Consider the following 17,430-nt stretch of genomic DNA (forward strand, 5'->3'; position numbering starts at 1 on the left):
TTAACACAATTTGCGCATATCCCCTTACAATCACCTGTTGAGTTATTGATAACATAACTATAACTTTCTTCGTAACCTGCAATAAGTGGTACGTGTTGTTAATTGAGTTTAATTTAAGCTCACTAAATTGTGTTAATACATAAAAAATATTTTAAAGTGGTAATATAATGGCAGCTCAGACTGGAGATGCTTGTTCTGATGATGGAGTTACGGATTCACCAAAAAAAGGTAGGTAAACCATCCATTTGTTTTCTTCAACTATAGTAATTTTGCTGTTATTATTTTTATATTCCACATTACTATCTCTTTATAAAACCTTCTTTTAGGACCAACATTATCTACTAGCACAAGCAGTTTTGAAGCTTTGGACCCTCATGATCCTAACCTAAGTAAACTTGCTACTAATATGTTCCAGAAAACATCTGACTACCTTATCGGAGAATTAACATTAACTCAGGTGAATTTTACTTAGTTTTCTAACCTGCGTTTAGAATTTAAATAGAATAAATATTAAAATACGCAGCAGCTAAATAAATCAAGCTGAGATTTTCTGTGAATCAATTCAACTTTATCTGCAATATTTTGGCAAAAATAAGTATTTTCATCATTCTTATTTGGAATCTTCAACTCCAAGAATTGTAAATTTTTATATCTAAAAAGGGTTTGTTGCTTTCTGAGTCCATATCTAGTATTTAAACATTTCTCTTACTGTTTCTATTTAAAACACCTTCAAAAACAAGGAGTACCTTATCTTTGAGCTTGATAGATACGTAGTAATAACCCTTTTGGTTTTTTTTTAATTCTCCGAGAAATTGGTATTCATGAAGGTTACCTCAGTGAATATCATATTTAGATACCACAGAGAGTACTAACAGAACGAGAATGTGGTTTAATTCCAAGATACCATTCTCAGAAAATAAATATATTCTTATATTTATAATTTGTTTTCAAACACCTAAGTTGCTCTATTTCTCTTTTTACGAAATTATAACTTTCGTCTGTGAAAACATTTAATCATCTTTAAATGTATATTACTGTAATAATAAAATTGAACTTGTTTGCTGTAAAATTTTGTTTATAGGAAGATTATAAACTACTAGAAGCTATGAACTTGGCAACAATTACAAAATATTCTGATATGAAACAAATTGTTGGAAATATTAATAAGAATCTGGCTGATTTGAAAGAAAAATGTTAGTTATTTTTAATTTAATTATACAATGAACTTAAGAAGTTAAAAATTAATTTCATTTTTAATGTGTAAAGCCAAAAACGTTTATTCGCATAATCATTAAGTCCAATGCAATCCTTTTAAATCTCTTTGGTTCTTTCCTTGTTAGTTATTGCTTTGTAATTAGCCTTCACACTTGTCAGCTTCTCTCCGATATCAACTTCCATGATCCTTTTGGCCTCCAGTTCTATACATATTTTTCTTAACTTGTTTATCCTAAGAATGAATGAATAAAAACATATATACTGCATCTATGTTTATAGATACGGTATGTATATTTATAATCAATTTTCATCAATTCTTGCAATAGCCAATTGCCAATTTGTTACATAAATAAATAAAAAAAATCTGAGAAAGTGTAATGGAAAAATAGATATTTATTTGAAAATGAGTTTATTTCATTGCTTAATAGTGGTATTCAGTATTTGTTATTCTGTTGTTTATTGCTAGATCATTTCCACCATTTTCATGATTTGGATTTAGTATCAAACTTATGTAGAAGGGCTCAGTTGTATGATCCCATCATAAAGAAAACTTACAACAAATATCTCGTATACCGAACGTTTCGCTTTCTCAAACAGATTACTACTTGCGATGAAAATATTTTCTTTAATGACTCCAAACGCCCAACCAGAAGTTAAACCAATTCTGTTCCTTTCCTTCTCGCACTTTTAATTGCACATTCAACCGAAAAACCATTTAAAGGGGTTACCAACGTTGAACAACCCACTCGATAGCTAGCATCTTGATTTCAACTTAAATTTAACAGCATAAATGTTTCATAACAACGGAAAAATTGAAAACCTATGTAAAATTTTATCTAAAAACAATTTATTGAACCAAAGAGAGGAAAAATGTTTACTTTATGCTATAAAATATCATGTTATAAATTTCTTACAGTAAAGTAGAATCAGTTGGTAATATGTTTTCCACTAGTTGATACTCTTTTCTTTCATTTGAGACTTTTGTTTTAGGTAATTTATTACGAAATTGATCAAAATAAATTTTTATCAGTACATATTTTTTGTTTGCAGATGATCAGTTACGACCATTATTAGATCAAATCGATCAGATTGAAGACAGTGTTCTAAAACTTGAACAAGCAGCTTATAAACTTGATTCGTATTCGAAAAGGTTAGAAGCTAAATTTAAAGCATTAGAAAAGAGGTGAATTTCAGAGAACTGTTAATTTTTTTGTACATATTTAATTTAATCAAATTAAAGGGTTAGAGGGACCCATAATTGAAAGAAATCAACAGAGTGAATATTTTGTATATTTTATTTATTAATGTAATGTTCCAGAAAAAGGTCGTTCTCTTGGTGCTTAAATCTGAGCAAAATTCTTTTTTAGTTCTTAAATTATTTTTTAAGTTCTTATTTATATATTTTTTATTTCATTTTGTAATCTCTGGTAGTATAAAACTATGTATAACTACCGCTCTTTTTTGTCCCCTCATGATTTCAATTCATTCAGTATACCAAGTCCAACTTTCTCGTTATATTTTGATGCTTTAAGAAAACCGAGTGTAAAAATCAAAGAAACGGCTTATTTTGAATGTTTAACACCGAGATTATAGTTCTATACTCTGTATGGATTTTGGTGTAGCCACAAGTAGTAGTAGTTCTACTTGTATATGAATTGAATAAATTGTTTGATTTGAAACTTTGCTAACGCAAAGAGATGTATTAAAACTGTCCGGTAGGACAGTTGTATAAGGGTTGATCATCAAAAACTGCACGAAAAAGCGTAACGTTGAAAAACACCCAACTTTGACAATTTTTTTCTCTTTTTCTATTAAAGATAAAATTCCCAAATTTTATTTAAATCTTACTCCAAACCCTCCTTTATAACTATAATTTTTTTGCAACAACCTAGATTTGATAGATTTTAAGAAAAAAGATGCTGAAAATGTGCAAAAACGGCATTTTCAAAAATTGTTCTTGTTGTTGTTGTTACCTTTTTTGTAAACAACGTAGCGCCTAAACGCGTGAACCGATTTTCATGAATGAGGTATCATTTGAGTCGGAATGTTATGTAGATGTGCCTTTTGGGGGTCTCGACGCTGTACATGGAATGGGAGAGGAGTTAGCGCCCTTTATGTAAGGCCCCTCCAAAATTATTATCATTAATTACTCTGTAAATCTTAGCCCGATTTTGATAAAATTTGGTAGGATGACAGGGTTAGAGCTCCCCTACGTAACATTAAAGCGACGATCTGCTCTTACACTTGTTAAGGGGAAGTATAGCAATCGTTTCAAATTATCGAAACGTGAACCGATTTTCATGAATGAAGTGTCATTCGAATCGAAATTTTGTACAGATTTACACCTTAAAAGTCTCGACACTGTGCCTCATAAGGAGGGGAGTTTGCCCCACCCAAATAAGGCCCTTTCTAAAACTATTATTACCAATATTTCTATAACGCTTAGTCCGATTTTGATAAAATTTAGCAAGAAGAAGTGGTTAAAGCTCCTCTACATGGATGTGAAGTGCCATCATGCTCTTACGCCTACTAAGAGGAAGTACTGCAATCGTTAAAATTATCAATGAGTGAACCGATTTACATCAACGAATTGTCGTTCGATTCAAAATCTTTGCCTCTTTGCCTTTTAGGGAGAAGTACTGCATTCGCAGTTTATTTTTCTTACTCCTCTTAAAGAATTAAATCGCAGTTTAATTTTGCTATTTAAGTACAAATTACCTTCCTATTTTATTCAAAACGCTTTCTCAAAAAAATTGTTATTGAGGATGGTTTGGGGACCGCAACTATAATCATTCTTTAAAAAGATCTCTCCAGTGGTAGTAACTCCGACTTAACACCTTTTCAGGTTATAATGATAAAATTAAAATTTATTCCCAATTTTAATAAAATCTGTAAAGCAGATATGTAACTTTGCAAAACATACAAAAAGGAAAATCTATCCAAAAGGTACAAAAATCTCCTTAACAAAAACTACAGTTTAAAAAGTTAAGTATAAGGGTTGATTAAACGCCAAAAGGTACACAAATCAGCAAGTACCCAACATTTCATTAATACTTCATTGATATTACTTTAAGTAATTTTACTACATTAATTTTCATTAATATTTTTTTGAATTTATTAGATGTTTCACAGACCCTTATGCTGGCCAGTTCATTCATTTTCTTTTTCTTTTTTTTATGATTTAAGTCGCGTCAACATCTAAGGTTATTATTGGCGTCCGGAGCTTTTTTCAGTGCACTGCCATCACCCGGACAGTGAGCTGTAAGAAGCTCTTAGAAAGAGAAAATCCAAGGGTCAGCAGCTGGATTCAAACCCGGAACCTCCACGTGGGAATCCAATACGCTAACCGCATAGCTAATCCCTTTCCTTTATTCATTCATAATATTTTATTTTTTTGTTATAATTATGATAAAATGTATATTATATCTTCGTAATTAATAGGTACTTTATTTTAGCTTTATTCCAAATTATTCTTCTGATTTATCTTTATTATGCTCTTTATTCTGAGTAGTCACATATATGTATGTACATGCACGTTAAAGTAGAAAAAGACAAAGGCAGAGTCGGCTACTATTTAAATTTGAATCACGGATTTAAAACAATATTTCAGTCTAGAATTCGTCTTTCCGAAGTATTTGTGAGCACAAATAACGCGTAGGTAATATCAAGTAGATTATTCAACAATAATTATTCATTTCTCAATTGTAATTTAATGTAGTCCCTCTAATTTTACTTATAGTAAAATACTGGAATAATTATGTTAGCTGTCATAAAAATATGCATATCTTATTTATCTTATTTTCCAAATATATAACACTGTGGGAAGAATACCTAGATTGAGAATGTAATTGAAGAAAACTATATTATTTGCGATAAAGCCAGATAATTATTACCTATTATTATAAACGTTTGAATACCACATAAAGTAACAATTACTTTAATCGAAGAATGAATTTAAACCGACGATTTTTATTTAAAAATAAAAATAAATAAATGAAATCATTGATGAATGTTGGTGTAAGCATTTTTTTTAAAAAGTTTTTGAATTTTTTAGCCTCATATTTTTTTTATATTTTTTTTAATAAAGTTCTTCTTTTTAACCTGTGATTAATAGTTTGTTGTTTAGATATTACAGTCAATCTAAGTTAAATGGTGTTCTACTTGAACAAATATTTTGTAGATTAAAATGGCCAGCATAAAGGTCTGTGAAACATCTAATAAATTCAAAAAAATATTAATGAAAATTAATGTAGTAAAATTACTTAAAATAATATCAATGAAGTATTAATGAAATGTTGGGTACTTGCTGATTTGTGTACCTTTTGGCGTTTAATCAACCCTTATACTTAACTTTTTAAACTGTAAGTTTTTGTTAAGGAGATTAATGTAAGGCATGCATATAGTGTCTTAGTCCAGAATCTCTCCCACCTAGTTTCGCAGCACAACCGGCGAAGAATACTAGCCTTCTTTTTGAAATATATGTACTCGAAATTTTTCGCGTTATTCGCATTCATCTAGCCGACTGTGTCAGGATCATTAAAACTTCACTGTTGAACAAACCTCTCCTTTGAGAGTCTTCATTAGTATAATCTTTCTTTATTTTAATTATTTACTTGTCCCGTCTAGCTGAATCTGTTCAGCCTTATTCTCTCTATATCTGTTTCCCCATACAGTTCGAACGATTCTTTTTATTTCTCTACTTCTCCACAAGTTGCAGTGAACTAAAAATATTTGATACAATTTATTTTTGAGAACAAGAAGGTTCTTTTCATCTAGCTTAGGTATGGTCAAAGTTTTAATAATTAAAATTGGTATTAGATCCCTTATCTCCCCAATTTCGATGGGGAGATTGGCCAATTTAAATCTGCATAATATTTGTAGTAATTAGTACGAATGAAATCGCTAATTTTTTTCAAATGTTTAGCAGTTTTTCAGTTAATAAAGAGAAGAGTGCTTTGATGTATTTAAAATCACAAAGCAAATTAATTTCAACCGTTAAAGATTGCTTAAGAATAAATAAATTAATTTAAATATAATTAATATAAATAAATAAATTCAATAAATAAAATATTAATAAATAAATTTTATTGAAATAATTTTCTATATATTTATTTGTGATACCCACAAACGTACGGACCGTTCAAACATTTCAGTCAAAACTACTCCAACAGATAGTTGACGCTCCTTTCTACGTGACTAACCTCTTCACAACGACCTCAACATTCCCTTCGTATACCAACTCGCCAAGACCAAATATCAAAAGTTCTCTACCATTACAGTCTCTCACCATTCCTGACAATCCTACTCGCCGACTGAATCGTCAATGGCCTCGCGACTTTTCCTTGCAGTCTAAAGACCATAATCATCAACGTCAATGATATCCTATAGAGAGTGCTGTCGATGGTTAATTTCTCTCCTCCTGCTTTTCACTTACCAATTCATCTTAGGTACTTCCTTAAGAATATGAATGTATGTATATTGTAGTATAATTATACAGATTGTAAATAGCCGAATTAAAAAAAAAATTGTGATTTATATAAGAGAATACTATATAAATTTAACAAGGACCTTTATAACCTATAATATGAAGTGGTAAAAAGATAACTGTGAAATGTGATGCATTAAATATTTATAATGAATAAGTTTTTTTTTTATGTATTATGTATCATTTTGTTAAACTGTTACATGTTTATAATTTTCACCTACATCTCTTATATTTTAAACAATTAAAAATAAAAAATAATCTACCCGTTTCGTCAGTATAGACAAAGTTAAAAGTGATTGTAAAGATAAAGTAAAGATAACCTTCACACTAAAGTACTGCGGATCCAAGACCTGACAAAGTTAAAAGTGATTGTAAAGATAAAGTAAAGATAACCTTCACACTAAAGTACTGCGGATCCAAGACCTGACAAAGTTAAAAGTGATTGTAAAGATAATGTAAAGATAACCTTCACACTAAAGTACTGCGGATCCAAGACCTTTAAAGCATAAAGTAAGTGTAAAAAAAGTCTCAAATTTTGACTACTATTTATTGATTGTCATCAGAAAGCTTTGAAAACTATGATGTCCAAAGATGATAATAATTATAAAAAATCATTAAAAAGAAATCTGGCTAATCCAGTGGAGATGTCCATACTTAATAACATTAGTAAAAATAATTCTAGTAGTATCTGGCATTAATAATGTATTCTTCTCTTTTATTAGGAACTCAATAATAGATATTTGCTGGACCTGATTTTTTCGACCTTTATAACGTAATAGACTCACATGTTGTGGCTTCTTCATTTTAAGGTAGATGCCTATTTGCATGTCACGAAGTAAATTGCCTCGACTTTAGTACAATAGTACAATCACCAAGAAATAGCTGATGTAATGTATCATCTAATAAATGAAAGTCAACCTTGATTATAACATGATACCTCTATGAAGAATGTCAACAAGACGTATTTTGTTGTTTTATATTTTGATTATTCTTAATTGTAAAGAACTGAAACAAAATTTAAAAATATTTTATTTTAATTTTTTGTTGTTGGAACAAGTTTAAACTTAAAAATCCCAAGCGGCCTATCCCTTTTCTTGCGTAACACTTTAGACCATGAATCCAATGGAGACCTTTTGAAAAGAATGAAGTATCTGTCTGCTGCTAAATGCTCGTTAACATTCTGCTGAGAACTTCTACATTTCTGCGTTATGAGAGCATTTGTGGTTTCTTCTAAGGAGGACAAAGATGTAGTAGTACGATATTTGCAAGTGCCAATGGTTGCGGGTCCCCATTCAGGCATTATACTAGGCGGAGGAGAACTCTTGCAAGGAATATATTCTGTGGTATTCATTATAGTACTAACGGTTACCTGACATGGTTGTGCACTTGATCTATGGTCTCTATAGTTAGGACCACAAAAATGTAACTTTTTCGTAGTAACCGGTGGTATAGTTGGATGACAAGTTGTGGTAGTTGGAATTGTAGGACAAGTAACCGGACACTTTGGAACTTCAGTAGGGTTAGAGCACCATTGTTCATCGGGTTCTTTATCTGCACACGAGTCATTATACATTCGTATTGGATTAGTGTGTTGAGACGTATGGGGATATATTTTTAATACAAAACCACCCATATCCTTTCGACTTTTTATGGGCGCTTCTCGTTTAATACCTATCTCTCCTGTTTTCAGCGGATTGAACTGCAAAATCATCTTTGTTTCTTCTGGAGGAGCCAATTTAGATTTAGTAAAAGAAATTTGTCTATGAAACTCGTTAGCACCGGTGATAGCGTCATATAATTCTTTCAACTTTGGATTAGAAAAAAATCCAGAATTAAATTCTAACACCAGTGAAGGATTTTCATCAGCTTTGTCTCTCTTTGGTCGCTTTTCTAATGCTTCAATTTTAATCACATTTTTTGATTGAAAAATGTCTGGTTTTATTTCAACAAAAATTGGATTCGAGGTTTCCCTTCTAGTTAATTTCCCTGAATCTGCTGAAAGAACAGAATAACATAAGTTGTTAGTTACACCCAAAAATTCTGCAAAAAATTATTTGTATAAATACATACAAAGGTATACATCTAAAATATGTAATTAATTAGGTGGTATTACTTAAGAGATACATCTAGGATCACCAAACTGTTGATGTCTAATTTGATTTTAGATCTGAATAGGTCAGACCTTCGGGGGATTCAAACAGTTTTTGCTTCTTTACCAATCAATATAGGATAAAAAAAAACATGTAAGTATTACATTTTATACAATAGTTTTGCGTTTAGCAGTTCAAAAAAAAATAAAAAACGGAAAAACTAAGCAAATTTGATCCGAGAAGGTTTTTGCTTTCAAAGTAACCACATATAAGAACTGTGGTAGTTTTTTGTTTACGAGTACTTCCAAGGTTTTTCCTTTTTCATTCGGCCAGGTGAGTTTGATCATTAGATACATCAGAGCAAAAATTCCATCAGGAGTCTCTAATTTATCTCTTAAATCACACATGAGTTAGGAAAATAACTCTCAAGCTAGTCAGCAATGGTAATTCTAAACATAAAATTTTGGAGGTAAACATAATATGGAGTTTTGTGATACACAATAATTCTAATAACTAAAATAACATTTCCACCCCGAAAATACGAAAAATTTACAAAGAAAACTTTCTTGAAGTAAGCAATTCGTCCTTAGTGACATAGAAGCTAGACCAAAGCAATGACAATAGATTGAAATGGCACTTTGAGGAAAGAAAGATTATTTTAAGAACTCATCCAATCATTATAGTTTCAAATAAAAATGAAAGAACTATTTGTAAAGTACAATTCAAAATAAAAACAGGTTTTATCACTTCGGAAAATCTGGTTTAGAACAAAACATTGTGCGTTTCTCTTGTGACAAAAACAGAATAATCAAGATTCTTAATAATTCATACATACATGAAATAATACATAGATTTCAGATTAGTTATGCCACAAAATATCAAAACTTCAGTTTTCTAAGCATAATCATAGTAATTTCTCATTCAAAATTATTAAAAATGAGTAAAAATAAATCCAAAAGTTACAAACCACTGGTTTTCAGCTGTTCTTAACAAATGGACAAATTTTTTAAAAATATTTGAACAAATGATTAAGTTTATTTATGAAAAGTACTAAAATAATTTTTAAAATTTACCTTAAGAACTAAAACTAGATAAGTCCATTTCTGAAGAGTATTACTAACCTTCTGTAAATAGCCAAATACAAAAGAACGCTTCTAACAGAAAACTACACTTACTACTTTTTACCCCCGGCATTAAGAACTTATTAATGCTACATGCAATCTAAAAATATTGATTAATATATTAATTAATAAAATTTATAAAAAAAATGTAGAAACATATTTTTGTAATTAAAGAAACACCATGGAAATGTATTATCACTTGTTCATTTCCTTCAATAATATCATGTGAAATTATCACTAAATTAAATTAAAGCGTAACATGTTATAGCTCATATAAAAATAATACTAGTATTGTGCAAAATTCTAATAATACTTGCAACATACAAATAATATTTTCTGGAGACAACATATTCGAAGGAATGCAACAAAAATACAGAACGTTATCTTCCGCGGTCCTCTCTTTGTCGAGAACCACCTGAACATCCGAAATGCATATTAAAAATTATCCAGTTTTTGAGACAAAACATCATATTAAAATAACAATGGAAGGACACCTATTCCAAGTATTTCCACAGAACTCCCTGAAACAATTTTTTCTTGAAAACTATTGCATTAAAAGTTCCTAGATCTACGTACACATAATTTATATGTAGTATGAAGTATGATTAAAAAATAATAATAATAATAATTTAAAATTCGTTTAGTAAAGTGATACTTTAGATCGAGCAATTTTCATCTAAAGATTGTGGCACAATATCTAATCCTGTTTATTAGTGTACAGGAGTTTTGATTATATTTTAAAATGAAATGACTATTGTGGAGGAAGCCTACCTCTTATAGAATCTGTACCAAATAAGCCTTCTTAACCGAATTGAGCCATTAATTTTAAGCGAATGTTGTGGAAGCATGTGCTCAATTGCTATTATTTTTTTATTAACAAATAAAATTTTACACGCAGGTCCTCGAATGCGAGTTCATCTACTTACAAATAAAGCCACTAATTACAATAATAGTCCAAACTGCCCAGAAGTATTATAAAGATGGTGTTAAGAATTTTAATTTCTTAAGAATTTCAGAATATAATAAAAATATAAATAATGCAATGTTCTGAGATTTGGTAGGTATTACAACCACAATTTTTATGTAACTACAGCTTCATTTTCTAATAGTCGAATTACTATTTTGCTACTAGATCATACATTACCCACAAAAAAGTACAGGTGTGCTTCGATTAACAGCTAGTAGAATATTGGTTCCAAATCATCGAATATGCCTGGAGCTATTTTTAGCATTAACGACCAAGTGCAGAAAAACTATTTTTATAAGAGAAAAAAGTATTTTCTAGTAACTATAACTCCCAATGATTTGTATTTGAATAAATTAACTATTTCCAAACATGTATGCTAATTATAAAATCAAATACGTAAATTATTGCGAGAGAAATCTTTTATTTGTTAAACTGTACATTTTTGAGTTGATTAAAACAAAATTATATTATATTTTGAACGGATGGATCCTTCAAAAAGCAAAAAAAAAAAAAGATACAAGGGGTTTGCTAATTACTCTTCAAAAACTATTCGGAACATTATCTTGATTAAAAGAAGGGCCAAACACAATAAAACCTAAGAAATTAAAAACAGAAAACAAAACGAATAATAAAAGTTATAATAATAATAATAATGAACATATTTAATTACAATTTACATACAAATGGAAAAAATAATTCATACAAAAGTTGCAAATATTTTATACGAATTAACGTTGGCATTTAATTGAATTGGATGATTTTATGTAAACTTGCATTTTGAGAAATCCATTTCAGGATGTTGATCCATAAACCTGTAACAAGAGAGAAAAACTTTAGTACAAATGAAGCGTCATTTACTTCAGCTTATCAAAGACACAGTAATTCCTATTGGGAACGCAGGATATTAACTAGGAGTATATTATATGGAAAATTGACTATAACATGGGCTGCGATTTCCATCTGTCGGTTGCATTTGCGGCAGTAGTACTTGTTGCAGACGGTCGTAATTTATATTTAACTTTAGAGCATTCGACCAACCCAAACCAATTAACATCGTGTGTCGGTCATAAACTTCAGCTCATCTACTAGAAATACTTCAAACATTTTGTTAGGGTTAGGGCATATAGTAGTAGTAGTAGTTATAGTAGTAATGCCTATTTTATTCGTGCAGGCTTTACATCCAACTACCAAATTAGGTGTTTGGACGGAATCGAACCCAGTACGACAATACACTTTAGCTTTGCAGGACTCGCCTCTAACCTTCGATTTTCGGCATTCTGAGTAAAAAATTAAATTCAAACAGAAAATAATTTGTTTAAAATTTAAAAGAAAACTTAAAGCACATACTTTGCCAGCATATCTCTTTTTTGTTTTTCATCCGATGTTGGTAGTCCTAGTTCTTTTTGTCTCTGATCATACATCATCTTTTCAACCATCCCACGGGTTTCTCCGTCAAGATCTGAGAGTTTTGAAGGTTCCGGATTGATTTTTCTAGTAGCTATTTCTGGATCGGTCATCACTAATTTAGACCACCATTCCATTTTGTTTACCTGTAAATTAAAAACAAAAAATTACTAATCTTAACAAATATTCATTTATTCTACAAAAATCAAAAGATTTCCAGAAAGGCAAACAAGTAAACTAATCAATGTTACAAGACTATTATTTCAAATAAATAAATGCAATCTACCTTGTCGATAGAGATTACTAAAGTCTTTCCATCTTCCAACATCCACGTCGTCTCTTCTATTTTGATCTCATGTTCTAGTTCACCATCAATAATGAGTGGATGACCTTTCAGTCCAACCTTTAGATGTTTCTTTTGTATGTCAACAACGAGATCTCTAGTGCGTACCTTAAAATTAGTCTTCAAAGGTACTCGCAACTGAAACAGAAAATAATTCACAGATTTTAGCAATTATAAATATATATAAAAAAAGGAGAGGTGAAGGTAAATAAACTAAACAATATAAAGTTGCAATAAGAAGAAGAAGCAGCGAAATATTGTTATCTTGTGATCACAGCAATGTTAATTTGTTCTAAGGTTAAGTTCAAAATTTTATTGAAAATTACAAATAAAAATATACTTCAAGTGATGTTTAAAAACCAGAATCGCGGACTCAAAAAAGACACGTAAAGTGGAAAGATTTAAACTCGCTATAAAACCGTGAATTTTACTCAAAAGAGATGAAACTAATTTTTTTATGTATTAATGATATTTAGAAGATTTGGAATCGAAAATGAATATTTACTAAAAATTTATGAAAACAAACTTGTCAACTGTATTCATCTTGTTTCCACAAGGTACTACACTCTAGCGTCAAAAATTGGAACTATAGTTCGTTATAAACTATGATTTCTGCCCTAGAAGATGTTAAACTGTCTTAAAAAATGAAGACGTATCAGAGAAATCAATTAGGACACAAATTTCTTGGCACTACTAATCTGTAAAATAAAAATTCATATAAAAAAACACAGTACTAAGTTTTCAATCAAATTTTAGAGAATTGAAAAGGGTATTGGTTAAATATTTTTTTCTTTGGATCCCTCTAGGCACTAAGAGGTACTGAAAAAACTATCGATCTAAATTTAACAATTTAAAGAATAAGGAAAGGTCGTTAGAAAGCATTGGATGTCACTTCTTTAGGTTTTTACGCCTCAGCTAATAGAATGGGATGGTTCATCAAAAGAGATGGCGACGCACTCAGGGTAACGGCGAATCCTGGTTTAATGAGAGTGTTATAATTCTGTATTTTTTTTAATTGTTGGATACTTTACCCTATTACCTAAATTATAAGAGACATTGCAGAGAAACTCAAAGGTGGTTTAACGAGGTAGGCGGTTACACAAAATGCCATTTTATTATTGAATTCATTTGAAAAAGAAGTCAATTCAAGTCTGTGGATTCAATATTAGCAATGGATAATGTAGTAAACTATAAAGTGGAATTTTAAAACCCTCTCAATGTAGTAAACTTGGATTGATTCAGAATCTCTGTCTTCATATTGCAACCTACCAGCTAGTGGGGTTATAAATTGTACCACTGAAATCTTAGTAGAAATATTCCAAATAAAAAATCCGAAGTAATAGATAAATTCAACTGTGGCTGGCATTGCAATCGGTTAAACGATGTTCTAATTAAGTTTATCTTAAAATGTTGAAAAGTACAGTATCTACAAAAATATAGTCTGCTAGAGCGTAGAAATAAAAATCTGATTGATTAATTAAATAGAGCCAGTAGATTAAGGATCTTAAGTATGTTAGAATAGGACTTATTTTTGTAAGGATCTGGATTATGGCATCGAACTGTGGGGTTCAACCAAATGCTCAAACCTCCAAAGAATCCAGGTCCTTGCAGACTAAAATTCTACGTTCTACAGTTAACGCTCCTTTCTACGTTACCAATCAAACCATTCACACAGAACTAAACATTCCTTTCGTCACAAAAGTTGCCCAAAGCCTTTACAGAGAACTCCATCCTAACTTACAATCTCATCACAATCCACTTGTACAACACCTTCCTTCCAGGACACTTCTAGACGTCTTAAAAAGACTTATGGGCCTCGCGATCTCCTTTCTGATGATGAGAGTCAATTGAAAGCAAAATGTTTTTGGAATGTTAACTTCACTCTGAGTATATTGTGGACATGGTATATTATTAACATTGTTGCTTATAAATCTATAAATGCGTTGATTGTAACAAAATAAACTATTAAAAAGGTTTGAATAGAATTCGTCAGGCTATACAGACATTTAAATAGAGAGTTTTTCAATTAATATTCTAAAATTTAGCATTACTCCCAATTTTTACTCATTGCTATTAAGGAGAAAGTGTCGAAGATAATATATTCAGAGAACGACATCTACACACCTACTTTTTTTAGATGAGGTATCTTATTAAATACAATTAAAGAAGATGTGTTATTCTTTTTGAAAGAGATAGCACAACTTCAAGACTGAGCTAGGGTAATTTGCTAAGATTGATGTAAAAATACTATTCAACTACACATAATTGGTAAGTCTGAAACTGTTAATCAAGATGTGCGCTTGGAACTCAACCAAGTTGGGCGTTACCGGAAATATAGTAAAGCCGTACATTATTATAATAGACAGCATTAATTAGGTTTGCAATTAGTTACAATTATGTTTTATTTACACATAAATTCAAAATACTATATATAATAAATACTAAATAACATTACGTAAAGAAGAGAATTTTATTTACTATAAATTATGTCATTCTTTTGAAAAATTCCACATGGCTTACATTGGTTTAAATTACTAATATTTTTGAATATATGAAACTTTTATTAACTAATTGGTAATCTTAAACTTGTTCAAGGGAGCCTGTAGTATAATTTTTTCAAGGGCGCAAAAACCTATTTTCATACTTTATTTCACGTATACCCAAAGAGAACTGACGTCCAAAACTCCCATTCATAAGGTTATTTTTGTTTCACTGGCCACTTGTAAAATGGTATTCCGGTACAGTTACTCATGTGACCAAATTGCTGATCTTTATTCAATATAACTTGTTGTTTAATAGTTATAATTTTACAAATATTATTCATACAATTTAACAATTGCTGGTAACAGGAAGGCTCTGCGTGCACTATCTATAATTTCAGCTATTAAAAAGATAGTTGGAAAATAAAGTAACTCTAAAAGGGTGTTCTTCTCGGAGTATTATTTTTTAAAAAAAAAAGATTAATGAAGAGATCTTCAAGGAAGAATATTTAGATTAAACAAGGTCCTTGTTTACGTAAAATGATCAAATGAACACATCATTTCAAGCTGTAATTAATACAAATAATAATGAGAAATTAATACAAATTATTGACTTAATTAATCAATTAGGGAAGAGATTAGTTAAGTCGATAATTTCATTTCTTGACTTTTTGCAATTGTTTTTTATCCCGTAATATTTTCAATTAAGTTCTTTCCGAATTAGTTCACTAAAATATTACAATTTAGGTTGCCTCTACCTTCTTTCTTCAACCACAAATGGCTGTTGCATTAAAGAAAACTATTAAGCTTCACGCTCCTAGCCCAAAAGCTAAACATTCTCGATGATATCTGTTGACCTAATCAATGTACACCAAAGTTATAGAACTGGAGATAATTCTTCAGTTCTTAAAACGAGCTTTTTTAAAGCTGAATAAAATATTTTATTTTAAAAAACGATGGTTTAGTTTTCGATCGTTGTTGATAGATTTTTTCTTTGGAACACTGAGGAACTGGGAATACGAGGTGTGGCTATTAAATAACGAGACTGATGCTGCTACAGAAGAACTATGCATGCGCCAAATCCTAACGACCGACAGCTGTGCAGCGTAAAGCCTTCTTTTTCTACTGCAGCGTCTCACGTGTTTGTAGAGAAATCTGTGTCTGACCGGAACCGTCGTTTGTGTAAGAGGTGTTAGTTTCGTTTTGCCGAAAACATGATACTACACATACGATATAGTAGAGCAACGAATTGTCGTGAAATTTCACATTAAAACTTGATAAAACCGCTACTGAAACTTATATTTTATTAAAAGAAGTTTATGGCGATGAATGTTTATCAAGTGCGTAAGTTTCTGAGTGGTTCAAGCGTTTCCAAGATGGCCGAGAAGACGTCGGAGATGATGACCGCCCGGGTCACCCTTCCACATCCAAAACGGATGAAAATATCAATTATATTTAATCAACATTACTACCGTGGAGGTGCTTGCTCAACTCCGTGAAAGAGTAAGGAAAAAACGACCCGATTTGTGAAAGAAGAACAAATCATGGGTTCTCCATCAAGACAACACGCCGGCGCACACTGCATTGTCTGTCAAGACGTTTCTAGCCAAGTACAACATCCCATGGTTTTAGGCCATCCGCCTTATTCGCCTGACCTGGCCCCACGTGACTTTTATCTGTTCCCAAAAGTAAAATCTGTATTAAAAAGAACACGATTTCAGTCTGTTGAAGCTGTGAAAGAAAAAGCGACACGCGTAATGCAGGAGCTGACAGAAAAAGACTTCCAACACGGTTTCGAACAATGGTCAATTCGCATGGAGCGTTGTAGGGATAGGGGAGGGGTGTATATTGAAGGTGATAATAACTAAATATGTATAAATTTAAAATAAAATGTTTTATAGCAATAGTCTCGTTATTTAATAGCCACACCTCGTATTGAGCAGTTGACCGTTCCTCAATATTGCCAAGAAAAAATTAAAAAGAACAGAAATAATTAAATCAAATGAAACAATGATATTTCAATTTGGCTGAATTTTTTAATGCAAAGCAATCAAAATAAAATTCTCGTGTGATACCTTCGAATTAAATTATGCAGCATTTTGTTAAGATAATAAAAAATTCTTCAAATCCAGTCCAATAATTTGAATGAAGGCCAACCACATGAATATTAAAACTGCCGACTGCAAAGTGCTGCCATCTTCAGCGAGTAAGATTATTTAAATATTTATTCAACACGTTTGGGAAACAAGAAAAAATAAAACTGTAAAAAAATAAACCACTACAGGAACACGTTAATTAATTACTGCGCACAAATAACTAATTAGT

At 30.8% G+C, this 17,430-nt stretch overlaps 3 protein-coding genes across 14 annotated transcripts in view; 1 reads left to right on the forward strand and 2 right to left on the reverse strand.

The window, feature by feature from the left end:
- Positions 1-31: 31 nt before the first annotated feature.
- Positions 32-8,695, forward strand: Blos2 (biogenesis of lysosome-related organelles complex 1 subunit 2). Of its 8 annotated transcripts, none has more exons than XM_074126354.1 (5): positions 32-228; positions 327-457; positions 1,082-1,193; positions 2,266-2,398; positions 7,514-8,695. In XM_074126354.1, exons 1-5 carry the CDS (start codon positions 168-170, stop codon positions 7,584-7,586), a joined length of 510 nt encoding a protein of 169 aa, XP_073982455.1. In that variant the 5' UTR covers positions 32-167; the 3' UTR covers positions 7,587-8,695. The 8 variants fall into 8 exon arrangements, with proteins under 8 accessions (XP_073982455.1, XP_073982456.1, XP_073982457.1 ...); XM_074126355.1 differs by having other exon boundaries at positions 2,266-2,365; XM_074126356.1 differs by having other exon boundaries at positions 33-228; positions 7,423-8,695.
- Positions 7,712-11,002, reverse strand: LOC141453298 (uncharacterized). Of its 3 annotated transcripts, none has more exons than XM_074126338.1 (2): positions 9,912-11,002; positions 7,712-8,692 (listed from the first exon to the last, which is right to left on the reverse strand). In XM_074126338.1, exons 1-2 carry the CDS (start codon positions 9,982-9,984, stop codon positions 7,734-7,736), a joined length of 1,032 nt encoding a protein of 343 aa, XP_073982439.1. In that variant the 5' UTR covers positions 9,985-11,002; the 3' UTR covers positions 7,712-7,733. The 3 variants fall into 3 exon arrangements, 2 of the variants coding, with proteins under 2 accessions (XP_073982439.1, XP_073982438.1); XM_074126337.1 differs by having other exon boundaries at positions 7,712-8,695; XR_012457929.1 differs by lacking the exon at positions 9,912-11,002 and adding an exon at positions 9,626-9,853 and having other exon boundaries at positions 8,557-8,695.
- A 277-nt stretch (positions 11,003-11,279) lies between these two features.
- nudC (nuclear distribution C, dynein complex regulator) overlaps positions 11,280-17,430 on the reverse strand; it is a 273,572-nt gene continuing 267,421 nt past the window's right edge. For 2 of the 3 annotated variants that reach the window (XM_074126339.1, XM_074126340.1), the window contains 3 exons: positions 12,569-12,763; positions 12,226-12,428; positions 11,280-11,690 (listed from right to left, as the gene is read on the reverse strand). In XM_074126339.1, the coding sequence (XP_073982440.1) occupies positions 11,639-11,690; positions 12,226-12,428; positions 12,569-12,763 (450 nt within the window). In that variant the 3' untranslated portion in view covers positions 11,280-11,638. The remainder of the gene's footprint in view (positions 11,691-12,225; positions 12,429-12,568; positions 12,764-17,430) is intronic. The other variant, XR_012457930.1, reaches the window with a different exon arrangement.

The sequence above is a fragment of the Rhodnius prolixus genome, unplaced genomic scaffold (genome assembly GCF_049639745.1).
Source record: "Rhodnius prolixus isolate KJV_2025 unplaced genomic scaffold, Rpr scaffold_3, whole genome shotgun sequence".
Classification (NCBI taxonomy): domain Eukaryota; kingdom Metazoa; phylum Arthropoda; class Insecta; order Hemiptera; family Reduviidae; genus Rhodnius; species Rhodnius prolixus.